This window comes from Carlito syrichta, unplaced genomic scaffold, assembly GCF_000164805.1.
Source record: "Carlito syrichta isolate Samal-C Ts95f unplaced genomic scaffold, Tarsius_syrichta-2.0.1 Scaffold303721, whole genome shotgun sequence".
NCBI classification, from domain to species: Eukaryota; Metazoa; Chordata; class Mammalia; order Primates; family Tarsiidae; genus Carlito; species Carlito syrichta.
This window is the reverse complement of record NW_007247817.1, coordinates 306,256-321,747: the sequence shown is the minus strand read 5'-3', so window position 1 is coordinate 321,747 and position 15,492 is coordinate 306,256. Positions and strand designations below refer to the sequence as shown.

Here is a 15,492-nt window from a genome sequence, read left to right as displayed (position 1 = left end):
CCGCCCCCCCCCAGGCAGGCAATCTGGGCACTCCCGGGTAAGGGATCCCAAGTGTAAAGCCTTCCTATTCCAGGGGGTAAGGGCATCTTTCCTGGACAGGGAACACGGAAAACAGGAAATAAATAAATAAAACGAGCACACCTTGATGTCTCGTTCCCTCCTCCCATAGTCTTACAGAAAATCAATTCTGAGGCCAGGCGTGGTGGCTCAGCCTATCATCCCAGCACTTTGGGAGGCTGAGGCGAGAGGATGGTCTGAGCCTCGGGGGTTCGAGACCAGCCTGGGTAACTTGGTGAGACCTCATCTCTACAATAAATCACACACACAAAAAAACTAGCTGGGCGTGGTGGCATGCGTCTGTAGTTCCAGCTACTTGGAAGGCTGAGGCGGAAGGATCGCATGAGCCCAGCAGGTCGAAGCTGGAGTGGCCGTGAGCGTGCCACTGCACTCCAGCCTGGGTGACGAGAGTGAGACTCCAACTCAAAAAAAAAAGAAAAGAAAAAGGAAAAGAAAAATCAACACTGGGATAAAGCCCCACTTCTCTTAGGGCTTTCTGTGCTTAAGGTTCTGGAATTTCTCTTACAAGCCAGGCATAGTAGTTCACGCCTGTAGTCGCAGCACTTTGGGAGGCTGAGACCAGGACTTCAAGTCCAGCCTGGGCAACATAAGGTAACCCCATCTATACCACAAAAAAAAAAAAAAGTTCTTTAAATAGGTATAGTGGCAGACACCAAGAGTTCCAGCTACTTGGGAGACTGAGGCAGGAGGCTCAGCTCCTTGAGTTCAGGCGTGTTCGAGGCTGCAGTGAACTATGAAGACACCACTGCATTCCAGCCTGGACAGCAGAAAGAGGGGAGGGTCGGGGGAGGGAAGGAGGGAGGGACAGGCATAGGTAAGATGAGTTCTACTCATTAGGCAGTCACACTGCACCTACTGCTGCCCTGCACAATCCCCACAATCACTCATTTCTAATCACTCATTCCTAATCCCCACAATCACTCTCTAAGGGGGATATTATGGTTCTCATTTTTAAAATGAGGACTGTGGCTGGACTCAGTGGCTCAGCCTGTCATTCCAGCACTTTGGGAGGCCGAGTTGAGTGGATTGCCTGAGCCCGTGGGTTCGAGACCAACCCGGGCAACTTGGCAAGTCCTCGTCTCTACAAATCAAAAATGAGCTGGGCGTGGTAGCAAGTGCCTGTAGTTCCAGCTCCTTGGAAGGCGGAGGCGGAAGGATCGCCGGAGCCCTGCAGGTCGAGGCTGGGGTGGCTGTGACCATGCCACTGCACTCCAGCCTGGGCGACAGAGTGAGACTCCAACTCGAAAAATAAAATAAAATAAAATGAGGACTGTGAATCCCAGAGAGTTTGAATATCCCAAATGAACACAGCCAGTAGGTGGCAGAGCCGAGTTCAAAACTCAGATCCATTTGGCCTCCCAGCCTGACCGCTTTCCCTAATACCTGCTGAGAAGGACAGTCCTGGACCAAATGGGATCTCGTAGACACTCCATGAAATGAGGGACATCACTGAGGGAGGGGACATGTTAGTTGACCCAGATGAGGAATCCCCCGCCCTGCATACACCTTGGAATAACCTGGAGCACTTTCTCAACCTGTAACGCCAAGCTCCTCCCCAGAAGTTTGAACCTGGCAGGTCTGGGGTGAGACCTAGGTCCTGGCATTTTGTAAAGCTTCCCAATATGAACAGAATTGGGGACCACTGCCCTTAAGGGTTCATGGCACACAACCACCCACCGTTTGGCCATGTTGGGCCACTGGCTCTCCTGAGCCTGTGGTTTCCATCAGTCCCTGGGAGGATGTTTCTGATGAGGACATTCTTCTGGTTTTATCCCCTAAGTCAAAGGCTGTTTGAAGAATTTTGCCTGACATTTCACTTTCCTCTCTTTTTTTTTTTTCGAGTTGGAGTCTCACTCTGTCGCCCAGGCTGGAGTGCAGTGGCACGCTCACAGCCACCCCAGCATCAACCTGCTGGGCTCCAGTGATCCATCCGCCTCAGCCTTCCAAGTAGCTGAAACTACAAGTGCACACCACCATGCCCGGCTAATTTTTGATTTATTGTAAAGATGAGGTCTTGCCAAGTTACCTGGGCTAGTCTAGAACCCGTGGGCTCAGGCAATCCACTCACCTCGGCCTCCCAATGTGCGAACTGAGCCACCGAGCCCCGCCATTCACTTTCCTCTTTTAAGGAGTGCCCTCAATTAGCCATATGCAGTGTGGTGCGGTGTGTTTCTACTTTCTAGATCTCGATGGCTTCCACCAGGGAATGATCCAGACCTCTGTTGTGTTTTTCGTTGTTTCCTTTCAAGACAATCGATCAAGCCAGAGGCAGTCTCCACCCTTCAGCAAGACGCTTCCCAGCAAGCCCAGCTGGCCTTCCGAGAAAGCACGCCTGGCCTCCACCCTGCCTGCTCTGCCCTCCCTGCAGAAACCTCAAGTCCCACCCAAACCCAGAGGCGTCCTGGATGATGAGGTAGAGATCAATCTGTCCCCCAGCACCTATGATCTTACTTCAGCATTTTAATGACCTACAGGTGTTTGGTGTAGTGTCAGGACTGAGCCTGTGCCCTTATACTCGTCCTGTTTTCTCGACTCCCGGTTTTCTGTGAGTCTTCTCTGTCCTCCATCAGACACGCTTCGTGTCTTAGTCCTCTGTCTCTCTGTCCTAACCCCACCATCTTCTTCCCTCCTCCTCCTCTTCCCTCTGCCTCTCTGCTTCTTCTCGGATGCAGAGGGTGACGGTGGACGGATGATGGAGACCACTAGTCGGTAGGGGGACCCTGACAACCTTTGGAGCTGCCGGTCCCTCACTTCTCTTTCCCGGATTCTCCCTCGCCCTGCCCTGTCCCTCGGAGACCCACCTCCCCAGCTCTGAGTTTCTCTCTCCAATTGACCCCAGGTCAGCACCTAGCTCTTAGGAGTCTTAATCCCTATGAAGTTGCCCCCATTTTTTTTTTTTTTTGAGTTGGAGGCTTTGTTGCCCAACCTGGAGTGCAGTGGCACTTTCATGGCCACTGCAGCCTCGACCTGCTGAGTTCAGGCGATCTTTCCGCCTAAGCCTTCTGAGTAGCTGGAACTACAGGCACATGCCACCACGCCCAGCTAATTTTTTGATGTATTATAGAGATGCGGTCTTGTCAAGTTGCCCAGGATAGTCTCGAACTCATGGGCTCAGGCAATCCTCTCACCTCGGCCTCCCAAAGTGCAGGGATTATAGACGTGAGTCACCGCACCGGGCTGAGTTGCTCCCATTTTTAAATGAACAGGTAAACTCACTCAAACTACCGTGGGAATGACTGTTCCTGCCTAATGTGTATGGCTCCCAGAGGTACTTGCATTTTAAATAAGGACAAAGGCCAGCCCGCGGGCATAGTCATTAGGACTGTCCTACAAGTGCAACAGTCTGAGAAACAAAATCACATTAAAGGCGACACTTAGCCATCACCATACATAATCTTATTACTACTTCTCTAAGAAATAACTTGTTTCTAAGTGCCTATTGATGGTGAAACCGACGACTTACATACATGTTGTGAAACGACCTTCGTTTCTACCTTAGCGTAACCTACAGGCCAGCAGGCAATGGAAAAGGTGGACTTTTAAATCAAAATAGAAGCGGCATCTAGGCCCAAATTCCTGCTTTGAACTTTTAGCTGTGGGACTTTGGGCAAGCCAGATAACCCCTCTGAGTCTGTTTTTCACCGCTTCCAGTTATTTTGAGAATTTAATAAGAGAGCTTATATCTGGCACTACAGTGCCTGACACACAGAGGGACTTCATATATGCCAGATTCCTTTTTATCACCTTCTAGATTCTTTACAAAATCCAGTTTTCTCATTTTCCTGAAAACGGGCGGCCTGGCAACACTGGGCCAGCCATGGCCTCAAAGCAGCCCAGCCCCATGGTAGTCTTCTCGCTCAGCTGTGAGTCCCTGGTCCCTTTGGCCATCTGCTGTGATTCCCACCATGTCCACATGCATGCATACACCCTCCCCATTACTACCTGCCCCTGTATGCATTTGTGTGTATGACCCCCCCCCCGCCAGTTTGGGTCAAAAAGTTGGCAGACCTAGAGGGAGAAAGTGTGGTGTGTCCATCCTCCGTGTGGCCTTTCAGGGTGGGAAGAGGGTGGCAGGGAGACGCTGAGCAGGAGATGGAAGACTGGTTGTTAAGACCTTGCTGTCAGTTCTTTTGGCATTTGGCAAATCCATACGCAAATATAAATTCAGACGCAAAATGCAAATGGCACTTTGGATTATGTAAGGCTCTGGTACTGTGGATTATGTAAGGCTCTCCACTGCGGGAAATAACTGAGAGTGGACTCAGGGAGGGGAGGCCAAGCTTTGCCAATGGGACCCTTGTGGGGGTGGCCCAGGCGATTCTGCACCAGTGGGAAAAGGAGAAGCATGGAGCAGGCAGTGTTCTAGAATGGGAGGATGGAGAGTCCAGATAAGAGAGAGGCTTAAGAGCAAATGATGCTGAGTACTAATGGGAGAGGGGTGGTGGGGAGGGTGGGGGAGATAAGGGCACACACTACATATTGGGTACCAGGTCCACTATTGGGGGAGAGAGGGCTTGCTAGAAGCCCAAGCCTCACCTGCACTCAGCTTACTTATATAGCAAATCTTCCCATGTGCCCCACAACTCTAAAATTAAAATTAATAAAAGAAGATTTAAACACAAACCAACCAGAAGCCAACGTTAAGATGGGGGTGAACCACCAGATGGGAAAAGAAGAGGTCAAGTACAAGCAAGAATAGAAAAGTTTCGCTGTGTTCTACAAGTTACAGGCAAAGCATCGAGGTGCAGACTGAGCAGAGATTTGGAGGTGGGGCAGACACGTGGTCAGCTGGAATTCAGAGTACTCTGGATGCATTATTGCACGAAATCCTCACACCAGCTCTAGGAAGCACCTTATCTTTTTCCACTTTACAGATGAGGAAAGCAAGGTGCAAAGGGGCTTAAAAAAAACCCTGCCTGAGGTCACAGGGGTAAATGGTAAAGCTGGCATTTGAACCCAGGTAATGAGATGTTGGCACCCACGTGCTAAACGGCTACGCTGAACCACCTTTGCAGCATCCAGTGAGGAGAGACCAGCTCTTGATTCAGCACAAATATGCCAAGCCCTGCTCGGGTCTCAGGGCTTCCATGGTGACCAAAGCAGACCCAGTATCTGTCCTTCTAGGACTTCAGTCTTGCGGTCATAGGTGACCCATGGACAGATAACTTAACTTCTCTCAAATCCCACATCTGTAAAAATTAACTTAGAGGGTAGGTATTGATTTAAGAATTCAATAACATGGCACATGTAAGTCTTTTAAGTTGTGATGAGGAAGAAACTCATGTGGGTGTGAGGTAGTGAATCAAAATAAGTAATAGGATATGGGACAACAGAGAAGTGAAAATAACACTGCATTCTTCACAATTGCTAAAACATGGAACCCACCGTGCTGCCCATCGAAACTGGACTGGATTAAAAAAACCTGAGCCGGGATCGGTGGCTCAGCCTGTAATCCCGCGCCTTTGGGAGGCTAAGGTGAGTGGATTGCCTGAGTCGCGGATTCGAGACCCGCCTGGGCAGCGAAACCTCATCTCTACAATAAAAAAAAAAAAAAAAAATCAGCCGGGCGTGGTAGCACATGCCTGTAATTCCGGCTACTCGGAAGGCTGAGGCGGAAGGATCGCTGGAGCCCAGCAGGTTGAGGCTGCAGTGGCCGGGAGCGGCCACTGCACTCCAGTCTGGGTGATCGAGTGAGACTCCAACTCAAAACAAAACAAAACAAAACAAAAAAAACCTGGTACATGGACACGATGGAATATTATGCAGCCATAAAGAAGGACAAGATTACGGACTTTGCAGCAACTTGGATGGGAAAGTCTATAGCACTCAGTGATCTATCACAGAAACAAAGAACTGAGTACTGCATGTTCTCACTCATAAGTGGACCTGACCACATTTATTATAATACTGTAAGGATTGGCAGTAGTGGGAAACTGCCAGGGGTGGGGGGTGGGCGGGTCATCTAACATTCAAAAGGGGACCTGATCTCAAACCAGGCAAAGTGGGGACCAAAGGGAGGCCCAAACTTTACCTGTACGATGACCACTTGTACACCTAACCTTGAATTGTGCCCCACATCTTTCAAATAAAATAAATTAAAAAAAAAAGAAAAGTGAAAATAAGATACATTCATGGCACTCCTATTTTTCAAGTCTGCAGTCTGAAGGAAGGAGACAAACGTGTAAAGACCTATGACAGGCGTCTTAATACTGAAACATCTAAACACTGGAGTTGATCTAAAAGGATTTTTTAAAGTAATCGTCTATTTTTATTTCTTGATCACACCATTGTAATAATTGAAGAAGGATTTCTCATACATATAGGTCATCATAGTAGAGTCATCTACCTGGCTTCAAAAGATCAATCACTGATGTCACTAGAGGCAAGTATTTGAGACTCTTTTGGCATAAAAGAGTTTGTATTAAAACATTGCAGTGACTGGGCTCGGTGGCTCAGCCTGTCATCCAGCACTTTGAGAGGCTGAGGCGAGTGGATTGCCTAACCTCATGGTTCGAGATCAGCCCGGGCAACTTGGCGAGACCTCGACTCTACGATGATTTTTTAAAAATTAGCCATGCGTGGTATCGCATGCCTGAGTTCCAGCTCCTTGGAAGGCTGAAGCAGCAGGATCGCCAGAGCCCAGCAGGTCAATGCTGAGGTAGCCGTGAACGTGTCACTGCACTCCAGCCTGGGCAACGGAGTGAGACTCCGACTCAAAAAAAACAAGCAGATAAATAAATAATAAAACATTGCGGTGATGCCAAGGTGGTCTTCTTAGTATATAAATCGTGATTGTTCTTGATCATTTACTTATTTAGACGGTATCAACTGTAAAGCATTGAATGCAATACTGGGAGTGTACATTATACATTCCCTCTGTCAACTATAACGGGAGAGGAGGGCAACCATTTTAAAAACAGAATTTGTTGAGATTGGACCAAGTTTTTTTTTTCCTATCATTGCTATTTTGGAATAAAAATGTCTCTGTTCCAGAAATATCATTGCTCTACAAAGATTCTAGACATTGCAGATAAAACATCATCTACTGTAATCAAGTACTGCAAGAAAAAAACAAGGGCACAGTTGAGAATTCAGAGGAATGATACATTCTGAAGGGGCAAAGTTAGGCTGGGGGAGCTTTGGTTGGGGCAGGGGGACTTCCGGTGTCCCTATGTCCATTCAGGTATGATTGCTGAGCGCCAATGCCAATGTTCTGTGCACAGATGTAAGCTCCTTAAGGACTTTGTTGACTACAGGCTCTGAGAGGGTGGGCACACCTCCTGGGGGCTCAATCTCTCCCTTTATAGGAACTAAACCCTAGAAGAAAAGCTGGGCTTTGATAGTGTGTGTCACACTGACTACTAACTGATCCAGAAATATGGACCCATGGAACCAACAGGGTCCTGCAGGAATGTCACAGTCACTCAAGATCCCTGTGATTCAAAGCTGCTGAGTCAGCCTCATCTCAGCCTTGGCTATCGGATTAATCCATTTCAAATTCAACTCCATGAGACTCTTGGCTATCCAGGCACTGGGAACACAAATACAGATAAGAAGGAGGTGCTGTCCTTTGGGAGTTCACGATTTCACACCGTGGAGCCAGCGACATAACAGAGGTGAGGTCCAGGTTCCCTGTGCCACTCTGATTGGCAGAGTCCAGGAGGACTTCTGATGATTCAGCAATTTACTTCCCCCCACCAGGTCAACTAGAAAACAGCCAGGCAAATATTTCTTCGCAGGTCTGCGTGATTCCAAAGCCTTATCACCTTCAGCTAGATTGTCTCTAAATATGACTGGAGCATTGGGATGTGTGTGTTGAACCACCTGGTGCCTCTTGGCCAGGTTTGGAAGTGAAGAAAAGGATGAGACATAGCAGTTAAATGAAGAGAAGGTAGAAAAAACAGGAAGAGGAGGGGAAGGCGGAAGGTACTAGAATGTGGTGGATGAGAATAGGGGTGCTGAGTTCTTGAACTGTCTGCATTCAAATCCTGGATGTACCACTTTTTAAACTGTAAGACCTTGAGCAAGCTACTTAATTTCTTTGTGCTTCCATTTCTTCATCTCGAAATAGAGCTGATGGCAGCACCTACCTTAGTGAGTTGTTAGAAGGGTTCAGTGAGATAACACGTGTAAAGTACTTAGAAGAGCACCTGACTGTAAATATTTGTTTTTTGTTTCTCCTGGTACCCTCCTTGGCTACCCGCTAGGGCAGGTTGTAAAAACCGCTTTTGAGATTTCATTATCTTATCTGTGCATTATCAATATAAAATCCCTCCCTCCCTATATTTAGGATCCATATGAGTATTGGCAAGGGTGCCAAGACAACTCAATGGAGGAAGGATAGTTTTTAAACAAATGATGCTAGGAAAATAGTATATCCACATGCAAAAGGATGAAATTGGACCCCTATCTCTCACCATATGCCAAAATTAACTAGAAATGGATCACAGACCTAAACGTAAAAACTAAAACTATAAAACTCTTGGAAGAAAACATAGGTAGGAGTCTTTATGGCCTTGGGTTAGACAATGGTTTCTTACATATGACACCAAAAGCACAAGGAATGAAATAAAACATAGATTAAATGAACTTCAAATTGTAACTTTTCTGCCACAAAATACCATTAAGAAAGTAAGAGGACAATTTTCTTGACTGAGACCTCTTTAAAAAAAAAAAAGGAAACAATCTACGGAATGGGAGAAAATGTTTGCAGATCATATGTCTGATAAGGGACCTAAATCTAGAATACAAAAAGAACTCTTATAACTCAACAATAAAAAAGAAAAAAAAAAAACCCAGTTAAAAGTGGACAAAGATTTGATAGACATTTCCCCAAAGAACATATACAAATGGCCAATAAGTATGTGAAAAGCTGCTCACCATCTTAAGTCATCAAGGTGGTACAAATCAAAAATATAATGAGTTGCCACTTCACACCCACAAGGATGGCTAGAGTACAAAAGACCAATAACAAAAATTGGTGAATGTGGAGAAATTGGAACTCTCATATATTGCTGGCGGGATTAGAAAATGACGCATCCACTTTGCAAAACAGCTTGCCAGATCCTCAAATGGCAAAACATAGAGCTACCATAGGACCCAATAATTTGGCCCCCTTAAATACATTCTCAGGTGAAGTGTGTATCTACACAAAAATTTGTACATGAATGGTCATAGCAGCATTATTCATAATAGCCAAAAAGTGGAAACAACCAAAAAGGCTATTGACTGATGATATATATTCATGCAATGGAATATTATTTGGTCGTAAAAATGAATGAAGTGTTGATGCATGCTATAACATGGAAGAACCTTGAAAACATTACGATTAGTGAAAGAAGTCACGAAAGACTACAGATTGTATGCTTCCATTATATGCAATATCCGGAATGGGCAAATCTGTAGAGACAGAAAGTAGATTAGTGATTGACTAGGTCAGGGGAGGGGATAGACAAGGAATGACTAATGGGTGCCAGGTTCCTGGTGGGGGTGATACATTTTATTCTGAAATTAGATTGTGGTGATGGTTGCACAACTATGTAAATACACTAAAAAATCACCAAACTGGCCGGGCCCGGTGGCTCAACCTGTAATCCCAGCACTTTGGGAGGCTGAGGAGAGTGGATTGCCTGAGCCTTGTGGGTTCAAGACCAGCCCGGGCAACTTGGTGAGACCTCGTCTCTACAATAAATTAAAAAATAGCCAGGCATGGTAGCAAGCATTTGTAGTTCTGGATACTCGGAAGGCTGAGGCAGAAGAATTGCTGGAGCCTAGAAGGTCAACTCTGGGGTGGCCATGAACGTGCTTGCCACTGCACTCCAGCCTGGGTGAAGGAGTGAGACTCCGACTCAAAAAAAAAAAGAACCACTAAATTGTACACTTTACACAGTAGAATTTCTTTCATTCTTTCTTTCTTTTTTTTTTTTTTTTGAGCTGGAGTCTTACTCTGTCGCCCCAGGCTAGAGTGCAATAGCACACTCATGGCCACCCCAGCATCAAGCTGCTGGGCTCAGGCAATCCTTCCGCCTCAACCTTCCAAGTAGCCAGAACTACAGGCGCGCACTCCCATGCCTGGCTAATTTTCTGATCTATTGTAGAGAAGAGATCTCGCCAAGTTGCCTAGGCTGTTCTTGAACCCGCGGGCTCAGGCAATGCTCTCACCTCAGCCTCTCAATGTGCTGGGATGACAGGCTTGAGCCACCACGCCTGGCCTACACAGTAAAATAAATTTTATGGTATGTGATTTATATCTCAATAAAACGTTTTTTAAAAAACACTCCCTCCCATAAAGCTATCTACAAACATACAGCATTCTTTCATCTCTTTCATTTTTACGTTTCTGCTAGGCCGATTATGTGGTCCCTGTGGAAGATGACGACGAAAACTATATTCATCCCACAGAAAGCAGTTCACCCCCATCTGAGAAAGGTAACACTGTGTATGTAGTATTAAGCACCTAAAAAGTCCTAGCAGTTGATCGGGACATACAAAAAAATATGTTAGTACGCACTAAGGGGCTCGGAAATGGCACTGCTCAGGCCTCTGTCCTCTGTGGCCGCTGCGTGCGCTACTTTGGCTGGTGGGGCAGAAATCAATCCACGAGCCACCCATCTCTGTGTTTCTTAGCCCTTCCCCTCCTTCCTCTTCCATGATTTAATCCTCCCATCTCAAATTACAAAAGCACCTGGATTAACTTCAACTGCTCTGGCTTTGACTGGATCTTCATAAAACCTAATAGTCACAAAGTCGCGAGCCACCATATTGGCCGCGGAAACGTTGCACCAGGAACAGTTTCTGCAGAGGAGTGAAAGAGCAAAATGTGCCCTGCCTCCAGGTTCGTTCAGTTTAGCATCTCAGACCTGTGAGCAGCATTTCCTTTGTAAATCCTTCAATAGATAAGAAATGCAGTTACAAACGAATTATCGAACAAAGTCAGTGCCACCTTGCCTCAGGTGGGAAACAACGCAGGTTTGCTCCAGATGTCATCACCATGGAGAATGTAATCCCATGCAAGCGATGCCTTCTCAGGTGTCACCACTGATCTAATACACTCAACACCAAGGCAGCCGTACCCAGATTTTACTTTGCCATCATCATGAATCAACCTTCTCCTGTCAACCCTAAATATCACCCACAGTTTTAAGACCCACAGGAAGTCAGGCTCGGTGGCTCAGCCGGTCATCCCAGCACTTTGGGAGACTGAGGCAAGTGGATTGCCTGAGCCCAAGGGTTTGAGACCTACCTGGGCAACTTGGCGAGACCTCGTCTCTACAATAAATCAAAAATTAGCCGGGCATGGTAGCACATGCCTGTAGCTCTGGCTACTTGGAAGGCCGAGGCGGAAGGATCGCCGGAACCCAGCAGGTCGAGGCTGCGGTGGCCGGGAGCGTGCCACTGCACTCCAGAAATTGTGAGTGTTGCACATGACTGGGGAAGTGTGGCCTTTAATGGGTCCCTCCACTTTAGATTCAATAGGCTTCAAAAAACAAAACCAAAAAGACTCTTTCATCTCCTAGACCTCCAGTTTGGCAAAGGAAATTCAAGCCATGATTCACTTGAACAAAATCCTTATCATTAAATAATTTGATTATGTCTTTCACTATTCATATTTTCATTCTAAAGATGTTTCTTCTGAGAAGGCTTCTTTCCGTGGTTTGTGTGTCTAACAAGTGTGTCTGCCATTCTTTGCACTTTCTCTAGCCTGGTCCTCATCATTCTCTGAGTGTGCATTCCCCTCCGTGGAATGTGTCTATAATCATCATATATATATTTGTCTGTTTAAGCTCCTGTGGTGAACAGAAAAACCAAGCCAAATAACTCCTCAAAGTTGACCTCTCCAGTAACAGCTTCAGGTAAAATATGACTTAGTTTGGCTTAAAATCTATTCCAAATAAGCTAAACCACTCAGATCAAATATAAAGAAATAATCACTTGTGTTTTCAAATTTCTTAATTATGGGAATCAAAACCCTCACCTTCGTCCTCAGCACTGTCTGGTGTCACACGTGTGGAAGGGACACTCGCCTCGGGCCCTTAGGCCTCTGTTAAACAGCCCTGTTTGTTTTTGTTTTTCTCTTTTTTTGTTGTTAAGTCAAGATCTCATTCTGTTGCCCAGGTTGGAATGCAATGGCCCGATCACGGCTCACTGCAGCTCTGACCTCCTGGACTCAAGCTATCCTCCCACCTCAGCCTCCCAGAGTGATGGGAAAACAGGTGTGTGCCACTGTGCCCAGCCAGTCCTGTTTTTGTTTTTGTTTTTTGTTTTTGAGCTAGGGTCTCACTCTGTTGCCCAGGCTAGAGTGCTGTGGCACACTCACGGCCACCCCAGCGTCGAGCATAGATCAGCGTCGAGCGTAGAGCTGGTTGCCCGACGATCCTTCTGCCTCAGTCTTCCAAGTAGCCGGAATTACAGGCAGGCGCTACCATGTCCGGCTACAGTCCTGGTTTTCATCCTGCTTCGCTGGGCACTTTGCAGGCTTCCCTGTTTCCCCTCCCCTGAGTGAGGATGTTCCCTCTCGAGATTTCTGTCTGTCTTTTCCATGTCTTAGTCCCAGCCAGGTTCCAGGACCTCACCCAGGACCTGGCTAAGGGGAAGTACTGATTTTATGGATGGGTCATTTGGCTGAGAGGGTGAGCAAGTCCCCAAACACTGGTTGTATTTTTTTTTTTAACTTATTACAGAGACACAGTCTCGCCAAGTTGCGCAGGCTGGTCTCGAACCCCTGGGCTCAGGCAATCCTCTCTCCTTCGCCTCCCAAAGTGCTGGGATCACAGGCGTGAGCCACCACGCCTGACCTGGTCATATTTAAAGCATCATCATGGGGATGTTAGCCCATTGGATTTATTAATGGTGAGTTTGTTATTAGCCTAATATAGCTATATTTTAATACCAGAGGCATCGTACGAAAAACCACATCTAAACAAGGAATCAACGTCCTGGTTATATGACTGTTGCCTACGGGGGCAGGAAGTACAGGAGGGGAGAGTGAAATAGTTTGGGAAGGATAAACCTAAACAGTCTGAGTGAGCCAACAGAATTTTCAGAGATGATTTTTTTTGAATTGGAGTCTCACTCTGTCGCCCAGGCTGGAGTGCAGTGGCACGCTCACGGCCAATCGCAGCCTTGACCTGCTGGGCTTAGGTGATCCTTCCACCTCAGCCTTCCAAGTAGCTGGAACTACAGGTGCGCACTACCACACTCAGCTTATTTTTGGATTTTTATTGTAGAGAAGAGATCTCACCAAGTTGCCCAGACTGGTCTCGAACCCCCAGGCTCAGGCAATCCTCTCGCCTTGGCCTCCCAAAGTGCTGGGATGATAGACTGAGCCACTGTGCCCAACCAGAGATGATTTTTATAAAAAGAGTGATTGGACTGCTTGTCCATGTCTTTGAATAACCGTCTGTTCTCATTTAAAGGCTTCGGATGGTCTCCCGATGGGCGTCACAAAAGTGCCATTAGGTGCCTGGTTGGTATTTCTGCCAGAGCATCGCACCATGTCAACTGCCTCTGGTTGGTGTTGGTCGTGCCCCCTTGATAGCCAATAAGGAGCTTGCCAAGGATCACATGGTGACTGTGGCGTGGTGATGGCCCGTTCTCCCTTTGGGTTTCATACGTAGAAGCCGGAAGCACGGACTCAGCCCAGACCCCAAAGCCAGAGGGTTCAGGACCCTGTGCCAATACTTGCCAAGTGTTGGACTTTGAACAGGCAGAGTCATCTCTCTGTTTCTCAGTTTCTTTGTCTAAAAAATGGAGAAAAAGGCACCTATATCTGAGGATTAAATGAACAGCTATAGCTGAATCTCACCCATAAAATAATAGCTCTTACTATTGTCGTTGTTACTATTCAGAGTACCTTGCCTAGCCTGCATGTTTATCCATGGCCATCCTGCCAAATATTCTTGGGGAAAAATTTTGTTTCTTCTGAAGATTTACTCTCCATTGTGGTTTCTCAGTCTTGGCATGGTCAACATTTTGGGTCAAATGATTCTTTCCTATGGGGACTGTCATATGCGTTATAGGATGTTTGGCAGCTTCCCTGGCCTCTACCCACTAGATGCCAGGAGCACCTCCCAGGTGTCATAAGCAAAATGAGCTCCAGACACTGCCAAGTGTCCCTGAGGTGGGGAGCCGATGAGAGCTAAGAGCCTCTGGTTTAAAGCAGAAAGAGTCAACCCCACCGCGACTTCTTTTCAAATGAGAATCTGGAGAAGGTGGCGCAATCTCTGGCTGACTTGTAGCTTTTGTCAAAAGAGGGTGGATAGGGCACACATTTCTGATCTTCCTGTAAGTCAATATCACTTTAAACAAGTATTCTCTCTCCTTATTGCCTTAAAAAGGGAAGAGCCTTTTGATAGTTATGATTTCCTTTAAATATGCCAGCTGAATTTCACCTGTGGCCCAGATTGCTGTAAAGTCGCTAAATGACATCTCTTTGCTTGTAGGAGTGAAGTGTCCCAGAGTAAGAGATGGGAGACCCTAGAGACCCTACAAGACACTTAGAGTCAAATCCCAAAGGCTTACACTGTTGCCATTGAGAATAAGCTCAATGAAACTGAACGATATCGTGTGTGAAACTGACAAGAGAGTGATGCGTAAACTGTATGTGGTAGCAGGAGAAACCAAGGGTGGATTGATTGTTTTCCTAGTTGAGAAACTTTGATGAGCACCAGCTTATGGAGGTCTGCACCATTAAATTAAACACTCTCAAATTTCTTGTTCAACTCAATTAAAATGAAAATGAGACTTTTCTCTCTTACGCTAATGCTTTTGGAAACGTCTCCCTCCATTGCATTCCATTTCTCCTTTGGAGTATTACAGCAAAGAATCCAGCTTTTCCGCAAAGCATGGGTCCTGGCAGTGGGAAGGCTAGCAGGGGTACCCCTGCTGGGGTTGTCTTGCCTTGCTGAACCCCTGGGTCTGGCCTCAGGGCCAGAGCAGCAGGAGCGTTGCCCACCCATGTAATAGAGCAGTCATTCTCCATTCTCGCGCGGGCATCCACTAAAGCACCTGTTTCTCTTTTTCTTCCCCACATAAGGGAGAAGCAGCAAGTGAGTGTGACCCACCAAATCATATCCCAGAGTAACATTATGAGTTTCTGGCTGAAGAGCAAAGAGCCTGCTGGGGCTTTAAACTCAAATAGCCTTGGTTAAACTCCAGACCTACCATCTGGCCTTTCGGGCCTCAGCACGCTCCCTTGATATGAGAGGCTCAGAGGTGACACCTTTAAAGAACTTACCTGACACAGTACCCAAGCATCAAGGGATCCTGGGGTAGTTGAGAACGAGCTGATAAAACAAAGTCAATAGCCATCATATTTTATGAGATCCTGTATGATTTACAATTTATAGGTCATAAAACTCACCCATCTTATGTGTACAATTCAATGATTTTGTAAACCGTTACATTTATAGCAAT

At 46.5% G+C, this 15,492-nt stretch overlaps 1 protein-coding gene across 1 annotated transcript in view; it reads left to right on the top strand.

Annotated features, from left to right (window-relative positions):
- Positions 1-15,492, top strand: part of BLNK (B-cell linker) — a 97,742-nt gene that overhangs the window by 53,838 nt on the left and 28,412 nt on the right. Inside the window, exons 6-8 of the mRNA XM_021712914.1 lie at positions 2,286-2,491; positions 10,425-10,506; positions 11,862-11,930. Of these exons, the coding sequence (XP_021568589.1) occupies positions 2,286-2,491; positions 10,425-10,506; positions 11,862-11,930 (357 nt within the window). The remainder of the gene's footprint in view (positions 1-2,285; positions 2,492-10,424; positions 10,507-11,861; positions 11,931-15,492) is intronic.